General features: G+C 44.5%; 1 protein-coding gene across 13 annotated transcripts in view; it reads left to right on the forward strand.

Annotated features, from left to right (window-relative positions):
* Positions 1–15,750, forward strand: part of SAMD11 (sterile alpha motif domain containing 11) — a 182,770-nt gene that overhangs the window by 73,537 nt on the left and 93,483 nt on the right. For 10 of the 13 annotated variants that reach the window (XM_038376597.2, XM_043499755.1, XM_043499750.1 and 7 more), the window contains exon 4: positions 7,262–7,312. In XM_038376597.2, coding sequence (XP_038232525.2) covers positions 7,262–7,312 — 51 coding nt within the window. Of the gene's footprint in view, positions 1–7,261; positions 7,342–15,750 lie in introns of all 13 variants that reach the window. The other 3 variants (XM_043499753.1, XM_043499756.1, XM_043499757.1) reach the window with 1 other exon arrangement.

The raw sequence follows: 15,750 nt of genomic DNA on the forward strand, positions 1-15,750 counted from the left end.
ACATAGTAGTAACGTTGGAGAGAGGCATGGACTGAACACGAGGCAGGGAGCCAGGAGCACATGGGCTCTAGTCTCTGCTCTTGACACGTGGCCTTGAGCAAGTCGTTTCACCTAAATTCTGTGGCGAGAGGATTGATTAGATAGTGCTGCTTTTATAATACAATGAAGGTTTCATAGCCCAGTGGTCTAAGCACAGTGAATCGGGGGACTGGTTGCACCCAGACTGGTCTGCCGCTGATTTTCTGTGTGACTCTGAGTGAGTCACGGTTTTCCTATTGGTAGAATGGACATAGCGATGCCTCCGCATCTTTGTACAGTGCTTGAGAGCTTTCGATGAAAGTGCTTAAGTTTCTACGTCAAGTAACATTCTAATGAGCGAATATACAACGTAGCTGTGAGCTGTAGGGCCCATGCAGAGAGACACGTGTGGTGAAATCACTGCAGGCAAAACTCCCATTGGTATAGGAGGAGAAATCTCCAGTTCTTACTGTGATTCACAATGTGCCTGATTACAGTCCCAGTTATGATAGATCCCACTGTGTGTGTGTGTGTGTGTGTGTGTGTGAGTGCACGTGCGCGTGCACTGTGGGATCCCAGTAATGCAGTGGGTGCTGTACACATGGCCCCAGGTAGAATTTGGTCCATTGATGGGTTCTGAAGACCTCGTGAGTGAAATGTGTGTGATTCCATCAGAAGCCTGAGGGCTGGGTCACCTTAATTGCAGCTCCTCTGTATTGTGAGTTTTCTGTTGGAAGGCATATCACAAGCTTTTAACCAGGCAAACACGGCATTTAATCTACACATAGCTCTGGGCCAAGCCCTCCAGCAGGATGATTGTTGCTTTTGATTTCTTTTGTGGACAGCGACAGATTGTTTTGTAGAGAATAGAATAAGGAAAGCAAAATCTTCCTTTTTTTTTTTTTTTAACTTACAATTTGACTTCAAGCCTGTTCCAAGGAGCATATTGTTGGGTAGGGGAGACTGTAACACCCACCTTTTCCCACTATACAGCTGTCGTGAGATCATTTGTATAATACAGTTTGATTGGCTAAAATGAGGTAGAAAGTTGTTGGAGGGTTTCCTTTCTCATGGGTGTGGAAATCCCTTGTCCTGTTGGGCTGTGTGAGATCAAGTTTGGGACCATTTTAACCATATTGGTTAAAAAAAGCAATCTAGTTTAGAGGAGAAGTGAAGGCAACTATAAAATATACATATAACAAATGGAAGAAGGGGGAAGTTGATAGTAATGAATATAAATCAAATGCTAGGAATTGTAGAAGATTGATGAGGGAAGAAAAGGGGAGAAGAATAAGGAGAAGTCTATCCCAAGGTCTCTGCCAATATGACCTGGAGGAAAATTCCTTCCTGACCCCAAATATGGTGAACAGTTAGACTCTGGGCAAGACCCACCAGCCAGACGCCTAGGAAAGGATTCTCTGTTGTAACTCTCACCCTCCAGTGTCCTATCTCTGGCCATTGGGGATATTTGCTAGTAGCTGTCATGGATGGCCCACATGCCACTGTAGGCAGTCTCATCATACCATCCCCTCCATAAATTTATCAAGCTCAGTCTTAGAACAAGTTAGGTTTTTTTGCCCCTACTGCTCTATGGGGAAAAGCTGTTTCAGAAGTTCACTCCTCTGATGGTTCGTAATCTTCAGCTAATTTCAGGCCTAAATTTGTTGGTGGCTGGTTCATAGCCATTTGTTCTAGTACCAACATTAGCTCTTACTTTAAATAACTCCTCTTCCATCCCTTTTATAGAGTTCTGTTGTATCTCCCCTCAGCCTTTGTTAGGTTAGGCAAAACAAGCCAGGCTCCTAAAGTCTCCTTTCATAAGGTAGTTTCTCCATTCCTCTGATCATTCTAGTAGCCCTTCTCTACACCTTTTCCAGTTTTGAATTCATCTTTCTTAAACATGGCAGATCAGAACTGCACAGAATATTCCAGATTAGTTGCCATCAGTGCCTAGTATAATGGTGGTAATGCTTCCCTTTCTCTACTGGAAATACCTCACCCGATGCATCCTAGGATTGTATTAGCCTTTTTCACAACCACATCACATTAGCAGCTCATAGTCATCCTGTGATCCAGCAATATGTCCCAGGTCTTTCTCCTCCTCTGTCGCTTCCAACTGATGCATCCCCAGTTTACAGCAAAAAAAAATCTTGTTGTTGGTCCATAAGTGCATGACCTTGCAATTTGTACTATTAAATTTCATCCCATTTCTATTACTCCAGTTTTCAAGCTCATCCAAATGTTTTTGTGCGATATTCCGGTCCTCCTCGGTATTGGCAATACCTCCCAACTTTGTGTTATCTGCAAGTTTTATTAGCACACTCCCGCTTTTTTGTGCCAGTGTCGTTCATGAAAATGTTGAATAAGATTAGTACCAAGCCCCAGAGGAACTTTACTAGTAACCTCCCTGCTGCCTGACAGTTCACCTTTCATATGACCCATTGTAGGCTCCCCTATAACCAGTTCTTTACTCACCTTTTGAGTCTCGTATTAAGCCCCAGCTTCTCCAATTTAACTAATAATTTCCCATGTGGAACTGTATGAAACGCCTTGCTGAAATCCAGGTAAATTAGATCTACTGCATTTCCTTTGTCTATAAAATTGGTTATTTTCTCAAAGAAGGAGATCAGGTTGGTCTGGCACGATCTACCTTTTGTAGTAAAACCATGTTGTGTTTTATCCCAATCATCATTTACCTCTATGTCCTTAACTACTCTCACTTTCAGAAGTTGTTCTGAGACCTCGCATATAATTGAGATCAAACTAATGGATCTGTAGTTTCCCAGATCACCTTTTTTCCCCTTTCTTAAATATAGGTACAGTATTTGCAATTCACCAGTCTTAAGGTGCAACCCCCAAGTTTACAGAATCATTAAAATCCTTGCTATTGGGCTTTCAATTTTATGTGCCAGTTCCTTTAATATTCTTGGATGGAGATTGTCTGGGTCTCCTGATTTAGTTCCATTAAGGTGTTTGAGTTTGGCTTCCACCTTGGATGTGGTAATTTCTGCTTCCATCTCCTTATTCCCATTGTCAACCCTTCCACTTCCCCACTCTCCTCATTAGCTTTATCAAAAACTGAGGCAAAGTATTTGTTTAGGTGTTGGACCATACCTAGATTATCTCTAATCTCCACCCCATCCTCAGTATTTAGTTGTCCCACTTCTTTTTCCCTTGTTTTCTTTTTATTTATATGACTAAAGAACCTTTTACTGTTGGTTTTAATTTCCTTTACAGGATCCAGCGCTGCTTGGCTTTTGGTGGTTCTCACTTTTTTCCCCTACACTTTTTGACAGTCGAGCTGCTTCTTCATCCAGTTTGGTCTGCAGACCTTACCCATGAATTCCCCCCCCCCCCCCCGTTTGGGGTGCAGGCTTCAGATAGTTTTCCATCTTTGACTTAGAGAAATTCCAAACCTTCTCCACATTCAGATCCTTGAGTTTTTCAGTCCTGTCCACTTCCCTGATTTCCTGAATTTTTAAAAGTTTACCCTATTGAAATCAAGGACCCTAGTTGCAGACCTATTTTTGTTTATCCTTCCATTTAGTTCAAACTGAATTAAATCATGATTGCTCAAACCAAGGTTGTCCTGTTCTTCAGTGATGTCCTCACCACTTACCAATACTAAATCTAAAATGGCATCTCCGCTTGTTGGTTTGATTGACTATTTGCTGGCTCCTGTGCCACTGCTCCTACCATAAAATCGTCACTGATAAAGTTTGCAGATGACACAAAAACTGGGGAGTGATAAATAACGAAGAGGACAGGTCCCTGACAGAGCAATCTGGATCTCTTGCTAAAATAGGAGCAAGCAAACCATATGCGTTTTAATACATAAATGTCAAATAATATGATAGTAAGTAAATGTATAATCTAGGAAGAAGGAATTTAGGCCATACTGACAGGATGGGGACTCTATCCTGGGAAGCACTAACTCTGAAAAAGATTTGTGGGTCATGGTGGATAATCAGCTAAATATGAACTGCCAGTGCTACACAGTGGCCAAAAGGCCTAATGTAATCCTCGGATGCATAAACAGAGGAATCTTGAGGAAGAGTAGAGAGGTTATTTTACTTCTGTATTGGGCACTGATGTGTCTGCTTCTGGACTCTTGTGTCCAGGTCTGGTGCCCACAAGTCAAGGAGGATGGTGGAAAAATGGGAGAGGGTTCAGAGAAGAGCCATGAGAATGATTAAAGAATTAGAAAACCTGTCTTGCAGTGATAGACTCAAGAAGAGCTGTCTGTTTAGCTTAACAAAGAGAAGCTTAAGGATTTACTTGATTACAATCTGTAAGTACCTACATGGGGAACAACTATTTAATTTAATAATGGGCTCTCATTCTAGCAGAGAAAGGCATAACATGATCCAATGGGTATGGAAGTGGAAGCTAGACAAATTCAGACTGCAAATAAGGTGTAATTGTTTAACAGTGAGAGTAATTAGCCATTGGAACAATGTACCAAGGGTCATGGTAGATTCTCCATCACTATTTTTAAATTAAATTTGGACGTTTTTCTAAAACGTAGGGATCGTTTTGGGGAAGTTCTCTGGCCTGTGCAATGCAGGAGGTTAGACTAGGTGATCACAGTGATCCTGTCTGGCCTTGGAATCTGTGAATCTAGCTCCCTGAGCTGTGTGAAACTAACCAGTTGCGCTCTGCTGGGGACAGGACAAACCTTTCTTTGCTATTTGATTCACATGGGCTTTGAGCCCTGGATACAAACAACCCCCAAAACGCAAAGTAAAACTCAACTGGCACTTCCGTGTTATACCTGATTTTGAGCAAAACCCAGTTTTGCAGGAATTTCACCCAAAGCCCTAACTTTGGCTAATGTTGGCTGAAAAGTTTGTAAACTTCGCCTGAGTTTGAGGTTGATAATGGAATTTGTAATCAGACAAAATCCTTTTCTTTCTTCCTCTCTCAAGCTGTTTCTTGCTTTCCAGCCCTCTTTCTGCTCTATAAACTATACGGCCGCATTTGTGTTCACCTTGAATAGCAACAAGAAGAGAGAGTATAACCAACTAGATGGAGGAGGATTGGGGGTGGGAGTGGGGGAGTCCACTTCCAACGGACGCACGGGATTTGCAAGATGAAAGGCAGGCAGCAGGCCTGTGACAGATGTGAAGGGTGTAAGGAGCAAGAGTCAGTATGCATGAAGAGTTCTGAGCTGGGAGATCTGATGCTGCATCGCTAAATAATAATAGAAATTTCTACCCAAGCTTGAGAATCCACGGCTTGAGTTTGCTGTCCTGTCATTGCAGATCAGGGGTAACTGCTTTGAAATCAGTGGCATTACTTTAAACTTAGGTGGTTCTGTGCTGTTCGCCAGGGCAAAATGAATGCAAGTTGCCTAGGCTTTTCCCAACCCGGATCAGAGCTTTGTTAGAAGTTGCTCATTTTTACAACCTGTCTTGTTTAGTAAATTGAAATCTAAATCTGGAAAGAGAGATCCCGAGACTCTCAACCCGGAAAAACCACCTTATGTGAAACCTCCGTGCCCGAGGGTGACAGACTGGGTGAATGGGGTCCCCTCCCCACCCTTTTAATTTCACTAAAGCCATAATAATTGCATCAGACCCATTGAGGTCTTCTGCTTCTGTCCCTGCTAAACAACTGCCCATTCCTTGCCCCTGGTATTTTATGAAGTCAAAGTGACTTTTATTGCTGTAAACTTAGCATCTCTGATGCTCCTATAATCTTTTTGTCTGCAACTGTGAGGCCAGGAAAATGGAAATCTGGAGCAGGTTTCCTAAGCTGTTGAATGGGAGGCAGAGACTGCAATTAATGGAGTTAATAAATACACTTCTGAGCATGATTTGATGGATGGAACAACATGGACCAACCTAAAGACCAAGCAATCCCCTCATCCCCAACGGACAAGAAACCAGACTCACTTTCCTGAGCCAGGCGTATAGGAAGCACACACAAGTTATATTCTCTCATTAGGAACAAAGCCCCCAGTAGTCCTATACCTTGGATATGTGATTACTTCAAAGAGAGTTCAGTATTGCTTTCACCTGTTTCTTAGAGCTAGAATTAAAGCAGATGCCCCTACTCTCCTGCAAAGCACTTAAATCCATCCCAGTTCAGTTTAAGTGCAAACTTGAATCCATCCTTATTCAACAGAGCACTTAACCCTGGGCTTAAGTCCCACTGACTTCACGGCTCACACTTGTGCACTTTCTGGCCTGATTCAAAGCCCGTTCAAGTCAGCACACTTCCGTCGAGTCCAGTAGCCTTTGGATTAGGCCATTGGTGTAACTGGATGGACTTCAAGTATGTTGCTTAAGTGCTTTGCTGAATCAAGGCCAGATGGAGTGGGAGAGACTATGTCCGTCGTTAGACGAATGTGCATGAGGCTCTCATCATGCGCGTTCTTTGCTGACGGATTTACTTAGTACCCTCAGCAACCTGTATATGCAGAGGCTGATTTTTCACAGGCAGATGTGGTGGTGAGGTGTTTTGCCTGCAGACAGATGTCCCCTGGAAAGCTTGGGCCCCTGGTTGTTGGGAATTATTTTCCATCCTGTTGGCCCGATGAAACAGTGGAAGCTGCCAGGCGAAATTGATACTTACAGGGTGCCCCTGGGGCTGAGGGGAAAAGATCCTAACATAGCCGATTCAGATCAGGGTGGATGCTGCCCATCCTGAGGATGGCAGCGGAAGAAAATCTCAGCTGCTTGTCATGGTCTAAATTTAGGATGTCGTTCATCTGGAATCCACTGCTGCAGCTCATCACCAGGCAGAGTGATGGAATATAGAAAATTAATTTCTGAGATGGGAAATAGCTAATAATTTATTTACAGCTAGGGCAGGGAAGCATGGAGGGGGCTTGATACAGGGTTTTCTTAATGCAATGTCAGTGCTGAGCCTGTTTAGCTTCTCGTGAGCTCGCCCTATTAGCTGAGACAACGTCTTGCCATCCCACTTGGCCTATCAGTGTGGCTGCGTGCAGGAGAGAGGAGTTTTCTCGTCACTGCACAGGTCACCCACAGGGCTCTAATTGACCGCACAGCAAAGCCTGTGGTGGGCTCCCGCTGGGGCCGGTGTGTGCGCGCAGCTGGGCTTGTCACACAGCAGCATGCATTTTGGGATAGTGGCGGTGGGGGTGGGTGGGATAAGATCAGGGGAGTGTGCTAGACGTGCAAGGCTGGTGGTGTGACCGAGTGTGTCTCTGAGCTATAGGAGGTGTCGTGTTCGGTAAGTGTCACTTACCTCTTTGTTTGTTTTGTTTTAACAGGATACACACCCACTGGGATTTAAACATCTCCTTCCGAGAGACCTCTTGCAGGTACCATTTTGGGGCACCCTCTTTGTATGGTAGGCTAAGCATTTATGATACACATTACTGGACTATGGATGCAGTTAGAAATGAAATAACATTCCTGCATGTTAATTTCTTTCTTTCTTTCTTACATCTGTTGGAGAAGAAAGAAAGAAAGAGTCAATCCTATAAAAGGATGCACTTACTGGTGTCTAAAGATGCTTTTTCAGCTCTGCTTTTTCAAAGCATGGAAAATCACTATGCCAACTGACGCTAATCAGTGGGCGGTGGGTGTGTAGATGTCCGTGCAATATTATTAAGACCCTGATCCTGCAAGCAGTTCTGCATGTGGGTAGTTCCATTGGAACCTTTGGGCTGTTCACCTGCATAATGTGAAGCATGCATTTAAGGGACTGTGGGATCAAGGTTTAAAGCTGCAAGAGTGACTTGGTGGCTCTTGCAATTACCTTTAATGCATGGATGGTGGTGTTGGGGGAATTTAGACATTTAAAATCACCTTAAAACAGTGGTTCTCAAAGCCGGTCTGCCGCTTGTTCAGGGAAAGCCCCTGGCGGTCTGGACTGGTTTGTTTACCTGCCGCGTCCACAGGTTCAGCTGATCACAGCTCCCACTGGATGCGGTTTGCCACTCCAGGCCAATGGGGGCTGCGGGAAGGGCGGCCAGCACGTCCCTTGGCCCGCACCACTTCCCGCAGCCCCCATTGGCCTGGAGTGGCGAACCGCGGCCAGTGGGAGCCGCAATTGGCCGAACCTGCGGACGCGGCAGGTAAACAAACTGGTCCGGCCCGCCAGGGACTTTCCCTGAACAAGCAGCGGACTGGCTTCAAGAACCACTGCCTTAAAAGACAAACATTTAAAAAAAAAAAAAAAAAAAAGAATAAAATAAGAGAAAAGCCTTAACTGAGAGAGAATGTAGGAATTGCCATCCCAGTTTGGATCATTCATCTTTTAAGTCTGGTATCCTGCAGTGATCAACACCTGAAAAATGTCAAAATCTACACACTGTCAATATCCTGTTATTACATTCTTTGCATAAATGGGAAAATTCCTTCCTGTCCTTTACAGCGATCAGTTGATGCCCTGAAGCATGCGATTTGACTGTCCTTTATGTTTGTATGTACACTATAACTGCCAGCGTTATTGCTGGTCATGAAATTAACCAGCCCTTGTAAAAGTCTACCTACAGTATTTGCCTCTATAGAGAAGAGAGGAATGCATGTTCTAACTTCTGTTTTATATGAAACTCAATATTTGCCAGTGAAATACTTGAACCAGGCATATGCTGTTTGTTTTCTTGAGGAGAGACAAATCATTACACATGGCTAATAAAGAACAGGTGGTTCCCGTGAAACTTCTTGGCTTGGGAAACCTAAAGGAAGTGTCTCTCCTACAGAAGGATGTTGCTGGCCCCAAACAGAGTAGGCCAGATTCTGATCCTGGTTGCCCTGGATAATTGATTGAAGTTGATGGAGTTACTCTGGATTTACACTGTTGAGACTGAGATCAAAATCTGGCCTAGAGGATCTCAAATTTTATAGCATGGAAATTAATTAGCTTTCAATTAACAACCCAGCAACAGTTTCTGGTGCTCTGTGCAGAATTCCTGTTCAGTTCTAGAACTAGGTGAACAATGGGAAAATATTATTATTATTTTAGTTGCAATAATGTCCACTGTGTGCTAGGCGCTTTCCAAACAAACACTTCAGAAGGGTGGCCCATGATCTACGAAGCTCAGAATCTACGGACAAGCAAGGGCATTTAATTGAATAATTTTATCTGAGTTTTTGACTAGGTCTGTCTGACTACGTCTCGCTGCATCCTGGTGTAGTACTTACCCAAGAGAACATACCTTAGCAGCTTTAGAAAACATGTACGTTTCAATATTGCAACTGATCTGGGTTGTTCTGTCTTTATAAGCTTCAGAAGGTTTCATGAAAAGTAAATATCAGTGGCAGCAGGAGAGTACATTAGAAATGACTCCCAACTCTATCGCCTGTCCTTCAAACACAGCTCAGACCGCTTCAGCTTCCTGGCTGTGAGTCCCCCGTAAAATCTTGTGTGGAGTGGCAGGGAGGCGGGAGGACCTTAGGAGAAAGATTGCATTTTTGACGCCCCCCGCCCCCTCAAAAAATCTTGAACTTTAAAGCAGACAGATTGAGCTGTTTTATTGGAGGTATTTGTATGAAGTTTCTCATCTAAATTATAAACCATGGAGTGAGAGCTCTGGTTTGTTTGTTTGTTTGTTTATTTTGGTCCTTGATTTGATTCAACAAAGCATTTAGGTACATGCATAAGTCCATCCCTATTCAACCAAGCATTTAAGCATGTGCTTAAATTCTTGGCTGAATTGAGACCTGGCATCCTCATTTGGAGCATTGAAGGCACTGTGGAGTGAGGTGTGAAATTTGTGCTGATTCACACCCCATTAGGAGCGATTAATTGGGGTTTAAATCAGTGCGGCATTCAGCCCAAGTCTGGGAAAATGTCATTCTTAATATTTTAAATGTTAAGAGTACAAAACCACAGCCCAAATCAGGAGATTCTAAGACGCAGTCTTGCAAGCTCACTTCAATCAGCATACCCCTTGACACCATTAGGAATCCATGTCCAGACAGCTTTCAGGATAAGGTCCCTATGTTGTTGCTTTAAGTTTATGGGACTTGAAAATTAAAATGGATGGATTCCTTCCCGGCAGACCCTTTCATGATAAATTTCAGCCTGGAATGAAATTTTGTGGCCCAGTTATAAGCTCCTAAAAGACTGGAGCTTTATAATGGACGTGCTTACACAAGCCTTAACTAATAGTAATGTGAACAATCATTCTGGAGTTTAATACAGTTGTGACTAACAGTGCACACACCTTTTGAAAATTAAAATTCCCACTTTTTGAAGCTGCAATGCCAAGGCTAAAATAGAAAAGGAGTACTTGTGGCACCTTAGAGACTAACAAATTTATTTGAGCATAAGCTTTCGTGAGCTATAGTTCACTTCATCGGATGTATTTGGTGGAAAATACAGAGGGGAGATTGATATACAGGCTAAAATAGGCTAAAATAATGGTTGAATTTTTATGTCTGTGAGCAGATTTCTCTGTCTTCCCCCATTTAACTGTTTGTTTCCTGTAGCTCTTTCCTGGCAACTTAGTTCCAACATTTGGATATTCCTTTTCCACAGTACTCAGAGAACTCAGTCCATTGTGTGCCCACTATCATTGTGACTTGGCAGTTATATGGTAAAATACAAGTTTTGCCACTGCAAATCAAACGTCTGGTTCAGTTACCTCAAGAAGTGGCCAGTCCTCATGTTCCAGCAAAAAGCAGCAAGTTCCCTGTAATGCAGCAAATTAATTGTGCCACCAGCCGATGCCCTGAAACATGAGATTTGTCAATTCTTAACACTGGTTTGCTAATAAGAAACATTTAAAGGGACAATGCTTAGTGAAAAGGGGCAGAATTTGGCTTAACAGCTGGTTGGGAATTCTTTTGGATTCCAATTGGGTGTTCATCGTAATTGCTTAATTGTTTAGGTAGGCCCTACACAAAGCAATGTTCTATCCTTCTGATGACACAACAGCCTCAGCTAAGTGACTTGAGCTGGTGACCTGGCCCCACATAACAATTAAATATCACAATTAATAACTTAGCTAAATCACATTCTGATTTCTTGAAATGTAGCCTCTGCATGAGATTTCAATGAGTTTTAACTATGTGGGTGGTCTGTTGTTCCATTATTAAGGTAATCTGAGACAAAGCAGGCCTGACACTGATGCTAGTAAATTTTTTCAAGGAGCCAATTTAAAATGAATTTTAATTCAAATTAATTAGCAGATTTATTTGTAAATTCCATTCTGTACTCAAGCTAAAAGCTTGTAGCTTGAGTACAGAATGGAATTTAGGGGAATGTAATTCGGGGAATAATAAAGCGGTAGAATCCCTGGTTTAAGTGCAAACCCAATTCAACCTCAACTGTAGAGCCACGATCGATGCCTCCATAATAGACTAGACCTGGCCAGGTGAACACTCAGGTGTCCATTGTGGAATCAGAGGTAACTCAGCCAATCACCCCTCTTCCTCTACAGCCAATTTGCATGCTACCGTTCTGTTGGCTCTAGAGAGTCAATGATCTGACTCCTTAAAGGCTCCTTGGCAGCATAGTAGCTTGGGCATTGGTACTTGGAAAGATTCCCCATGGCACTGCAATTTTGGCTTTGGTCTGGGCTGAAGCACAGAGAAGCTGAGGCAGGAGTGAACAGGGCTCTTCCCCTCCCACCCCACCCATGCCGCAGCCTTCCTCAGTCCCCTGTCACTGCTTCCCCCTACCCCCACCCCACATCCCCACTTCCTCCCCCATCAGCCCCTCAAATCCCTGCTCACCCTCATGCCTGTCTCCTTTCCCCTCTGCACCCTGCTGCTTTCTACCATTGGAGGAAGCTGCAGGGGAGATGTCAGCTTCCGCCGGCGTCTGTTGCTCTCTCAGACTCCAGCTGAAGTCACTGTTCCCCCTCACCTTGACCTGCTCCCCTCATTCTGCTGACTCCTGCTGACTGTGAGTACTCAGCACCTCTGCAAATCAGGCCCCCAGTTTTCAGTTTGGGCCTCCAGTTCAAGTGTAGATGACAGCAGGTGCAAATTTGAGCCTGCTGACTAGGTCACTTAGATATTTTACCCCCTTGATCTGGCAGGGCAGAAAAGAAACATGCGTCTGTTTAAGCAACCTAAATTGCCTTACAACACTGAGAAATATATGGCGCCACTGGATTACATGATGGGGTGGCATAAAGGTTTTACTGACCCTTGTTCGAGGTGACACACATAACTCACCACTTGTGAGTTATGCAGGTCATCTCAGACTCCTGCTGCGATATCTTTAAGCTGCACCCCACTGTCATGTGGTTCTCTCCCCCCCCTCTTTTCAATCAAAAGGGTTGCCTTCTGACTTGCCCCGCCTCTCTGTCAAAAGGTTGCCTTTGATCTTCCTTTCCAAGTCGTCAGAGGTTGCCTGGATTTGTTGGAGTCTGGTCACCTTACAGTCGCTGTCTGCATTGTCCTTGATGAAAGGAGGTTTAATTGGGTACATACAGGTCTGCACACAGGCACCACAAGATCAACATTGGGAACTGCCCTGAAAAGGGAGATTAAGATCTCTCCGAGGGCCTGCCAGGTGCTCCTTTTTCTTTTATGCTTTGAAGTTAATGTGATGGCTAGGGCTAAGCAAAGTTCCCAAGTGCCTCTGTTGAAAACGTTCCCGTACAGTAACGTTCCCTTGCACAGATGTGGTGGTCTCTCGAACACTTTTCTAAAATGCCTTTTAATGATTCAGTAAACGAGGCACTTTTTCCTTTTTATTTTGAGAAAAGCCTGTCAGGTTTTGCAGTAATGAGCAGGTTCTTGGGGCCCATCCTTGCTGGGAGCTGAACAATTCAAACAAGGAGCTGAATGCTCTCACCGCCCCCTGATTTCAGTGGGAGCCAAGTGTTCAGAACCCTTGTCCAGATTAGGCTCCTCATGCTGAAGGGCATCATAAAGAGTGGGCTGTGTGAGTGAACGTGCCGGGCAGAGGGTGTTTCCCACCTGTGTGGTGCTGTTCTGTTTCTCTGTGTTGTGGATGGAGGTGGGTGAGAAGGTAGAGAGAGGCCAGGAATGAGAACACCCTCCTTTAATGTTGTTCAGTGTTACAGCCGTCAGATAAAACCTGACACTCATCCCAGAACCTCTAAACACTTTACACACAATGAAGCCTGCCTGCTTTGCGAGGAAGATATTGGTATAGGTTTTGCTTTTATTAAGTATGGGGAAATGGAGATAAAACGGAGGTTAAGTGACTTCTCTGCGGGAACCCAGGAGTCCTGCTGCTCATCCTGGGCTCAAGCCCCACACCCTGAGCAAACTGCAGAAAGTGTATTGAAGGCACCTTGAAGATCGGCTGTGGGAAAGAGGTAAAAGAATGAGGAGGCCAGAGAGAGCAATGAATCACTTTGCTTTAGCTGAAAGGGGCACACATCTCAGGAGTTCATATGTATGGAAAATCCACTCAGACCAACAGAGTTATGGGACCTACCAAGCAAACTGGCTCTCCCAGAGGAGAATTTCTTCTGGATGCATCATATGAAAGGGGCACAAAGAGTTATAAGGAAAGCAAAGACCCCAGTTACCCGAGCAAGTAACTATTTAAAACCACTGTTTAAATGTGGTAGGGTCTGATCAGCCATTCTGGACTGGGCCAAGCCAGATTATACTGTGCTCTAGACCACACATGGACCTAGCTCTGAACCTTGGTTTATTTGTATTTTGGTTTAAATCCGGCTGTACCATAGTTTTGGCCTCATTCACACTAATGTGCCAAATGCTGTTGTGTCCTGTTCAGCAAGGACTGAGTTTAAGTGGTGCATAACCTGGATTGTTGAATGCATTTGTTTGCTCTGTGTAGATGGGGCCACCCACATTTAAAAAAGAGAGAGAGAAAATTGTGCTGATGAAAGAATAAAGAAGGCTATTTGAAGAAGTTGTTAAATCGGGGCACAGTGAAGAAACGTGAAGAGTGTGTGAGAGGAGAAATAGAACTAGCTGATTTTGCTTTTCCCCTGGAAGATGCACAGTGAAAAAGAAAGAAGGAAAGGGGAAAGATGGAGGAGAGGAGAGGGAAAATAAAAAGCAGATAGCAGACAGCTACATGCATAGCAAGGATGATGCTGAGTCAGCAGAAAGTATCATGTATGATACAAGTAATGTTATCAGGCATCAAAGTATAACACTATGTTGCTCTTTAAAGCATTAATATAGGAAGGTTTGGTATTTGCTGGTGAACTGCTATGCTTTAATCTAGGAAACCCAGGGTACGGATGCAGGGGGCTTTGAGCTGATGGAGGGTGGGTTCGACCCTTTAAAGTCTCTTCCAGTCATCAGCATCTGCTGCTAATTGATCCAGTGGTCATTGGATTTAGACCATTCAGTTGCAGTGGAAAAGGCCAAGCGCTGGCAAATTAGGCAAAATGGACAGGGTACCTAGGAATAGGCTGTGCAGAAGAAGGTGAGCCAGGATCTGCTAATGTCTAACCCCAGCTCAGACATGGACTCCCTCTATGGTCGTAAGCAAGTCACCTAACTTCTGCCTCAATTTCCCCATCAGTAAAATGGGGCTGGCTCAGTAGTTTAATTAACTACATGAGGGTGGACTTGAAGATGAGGCTTACTTAAGTAAAAAGATTTAAATCTTGCCCTTATGGTTGCGATCAGGGTGTTGTGGAGTAATGCTGGCTATGTGTAAATCCCCAGAGCCAAGCTGCCACCCTCAAGCAGCATGGCTCAGGGTGACTGGGGTAGAGGGTGCTCACACTGCTCTTCCTTTAAAATGGAGTGCTGTACATCCCCCACATGCTGAATCATATACCAGGAGGACTGGGTACCTGACCATACTCCAGCAGTGGCAGATAAGATGGTGGGACAGTGACCGTGGAGTGCTAGATTGCAATCCTGCCCTGCCGCTGCATTGTAGATTCAGAATTTAAGGCCAAAAGGGACGATCAGATCATCTAGTTTGACTTCTAGCATATCACTGGCCATTAAATGTCACCCAGTTACCCCTGTGCTGGAGCCCAGTGACTTGCATTTGGATAAAGCATCTCTTCCAGAAAAGGCTTCCAGACTTGGGATTAGGAGATGGCAAGAGATGGAGGATCCAGCACTTTGTACTTTGTTCCTGTGGCTTATCACCCTCACTGTTAAAAATGTTTGCCCAGTTTGTTCATCGTGAAGGGGCTGCCATGAGATGGGGAAACCCCCCGGGGAGCACACAGTAGGATTTGTCCTTAACAGCTGAATTCTGCTCTTGGTTACACTGACGTGACTCTGGAATGGGTCCCTTGATTCCATGGGCTCTGGAAGGACTGCAAAAGGGTGGGTGGGGGGAGGGGAGACCAACCAAAACAGGCCAAACTTGAGTGGTGTTGCAACCCCATGCGCTGGAATGCAGTGCTCACTCAGATATGGCCTAGCTGCCCCTCCATCCTGGCAGCAAGGAAAGATCTCCACCGTTACGCCTCCCAGCTCTGGTCAGGGTCAAGGGGGTGGGGTCCTGGCTCCTCCCCACTTGGTGCTCCCAGCCAAGTTTGGGCTCTCAAAAGTGAGGGGCAATAGCTCTGTGACTTCCCTGTCTCCAGCCCCTGTGAGCGACTCCTGATATACACCAGCGTCACGGAGCCCATGATAGTTATATGTGGCTGTGAAGGTGGGAGGTGACACACACATGCAGGGTATCAGCGGAACAGTAGAGCAATGCAAATTCAAGAAATGGAGGATGCAAGAAAAAATGTGGCTTGAATGGTTGGCATTCCCTTTGCAATGTGATTGGGGCTCACTTCTGCCTGTGGGAATGCTGTAATACTCCTCTTGGAGGAAGTATAAAGGGCCCTCACCTCAGTAACTACTGCAGGTTGCTGAAGCACTGTAC

The sequence above is a fragment of the Dermochelys coriacea genome, chromosome 18, assembly GCF_009764565.3.
Source record: "Dermochelys coriacea isolate rDerCor1 chromosome 18, rDerCor1.pri.v4, whole genome shotgun sequence".
NCBI lineage: Eukaryota > Metazoa > Chordata > Testudines > Dermochelyidae > Dermochelys > Dermochelys coriacea.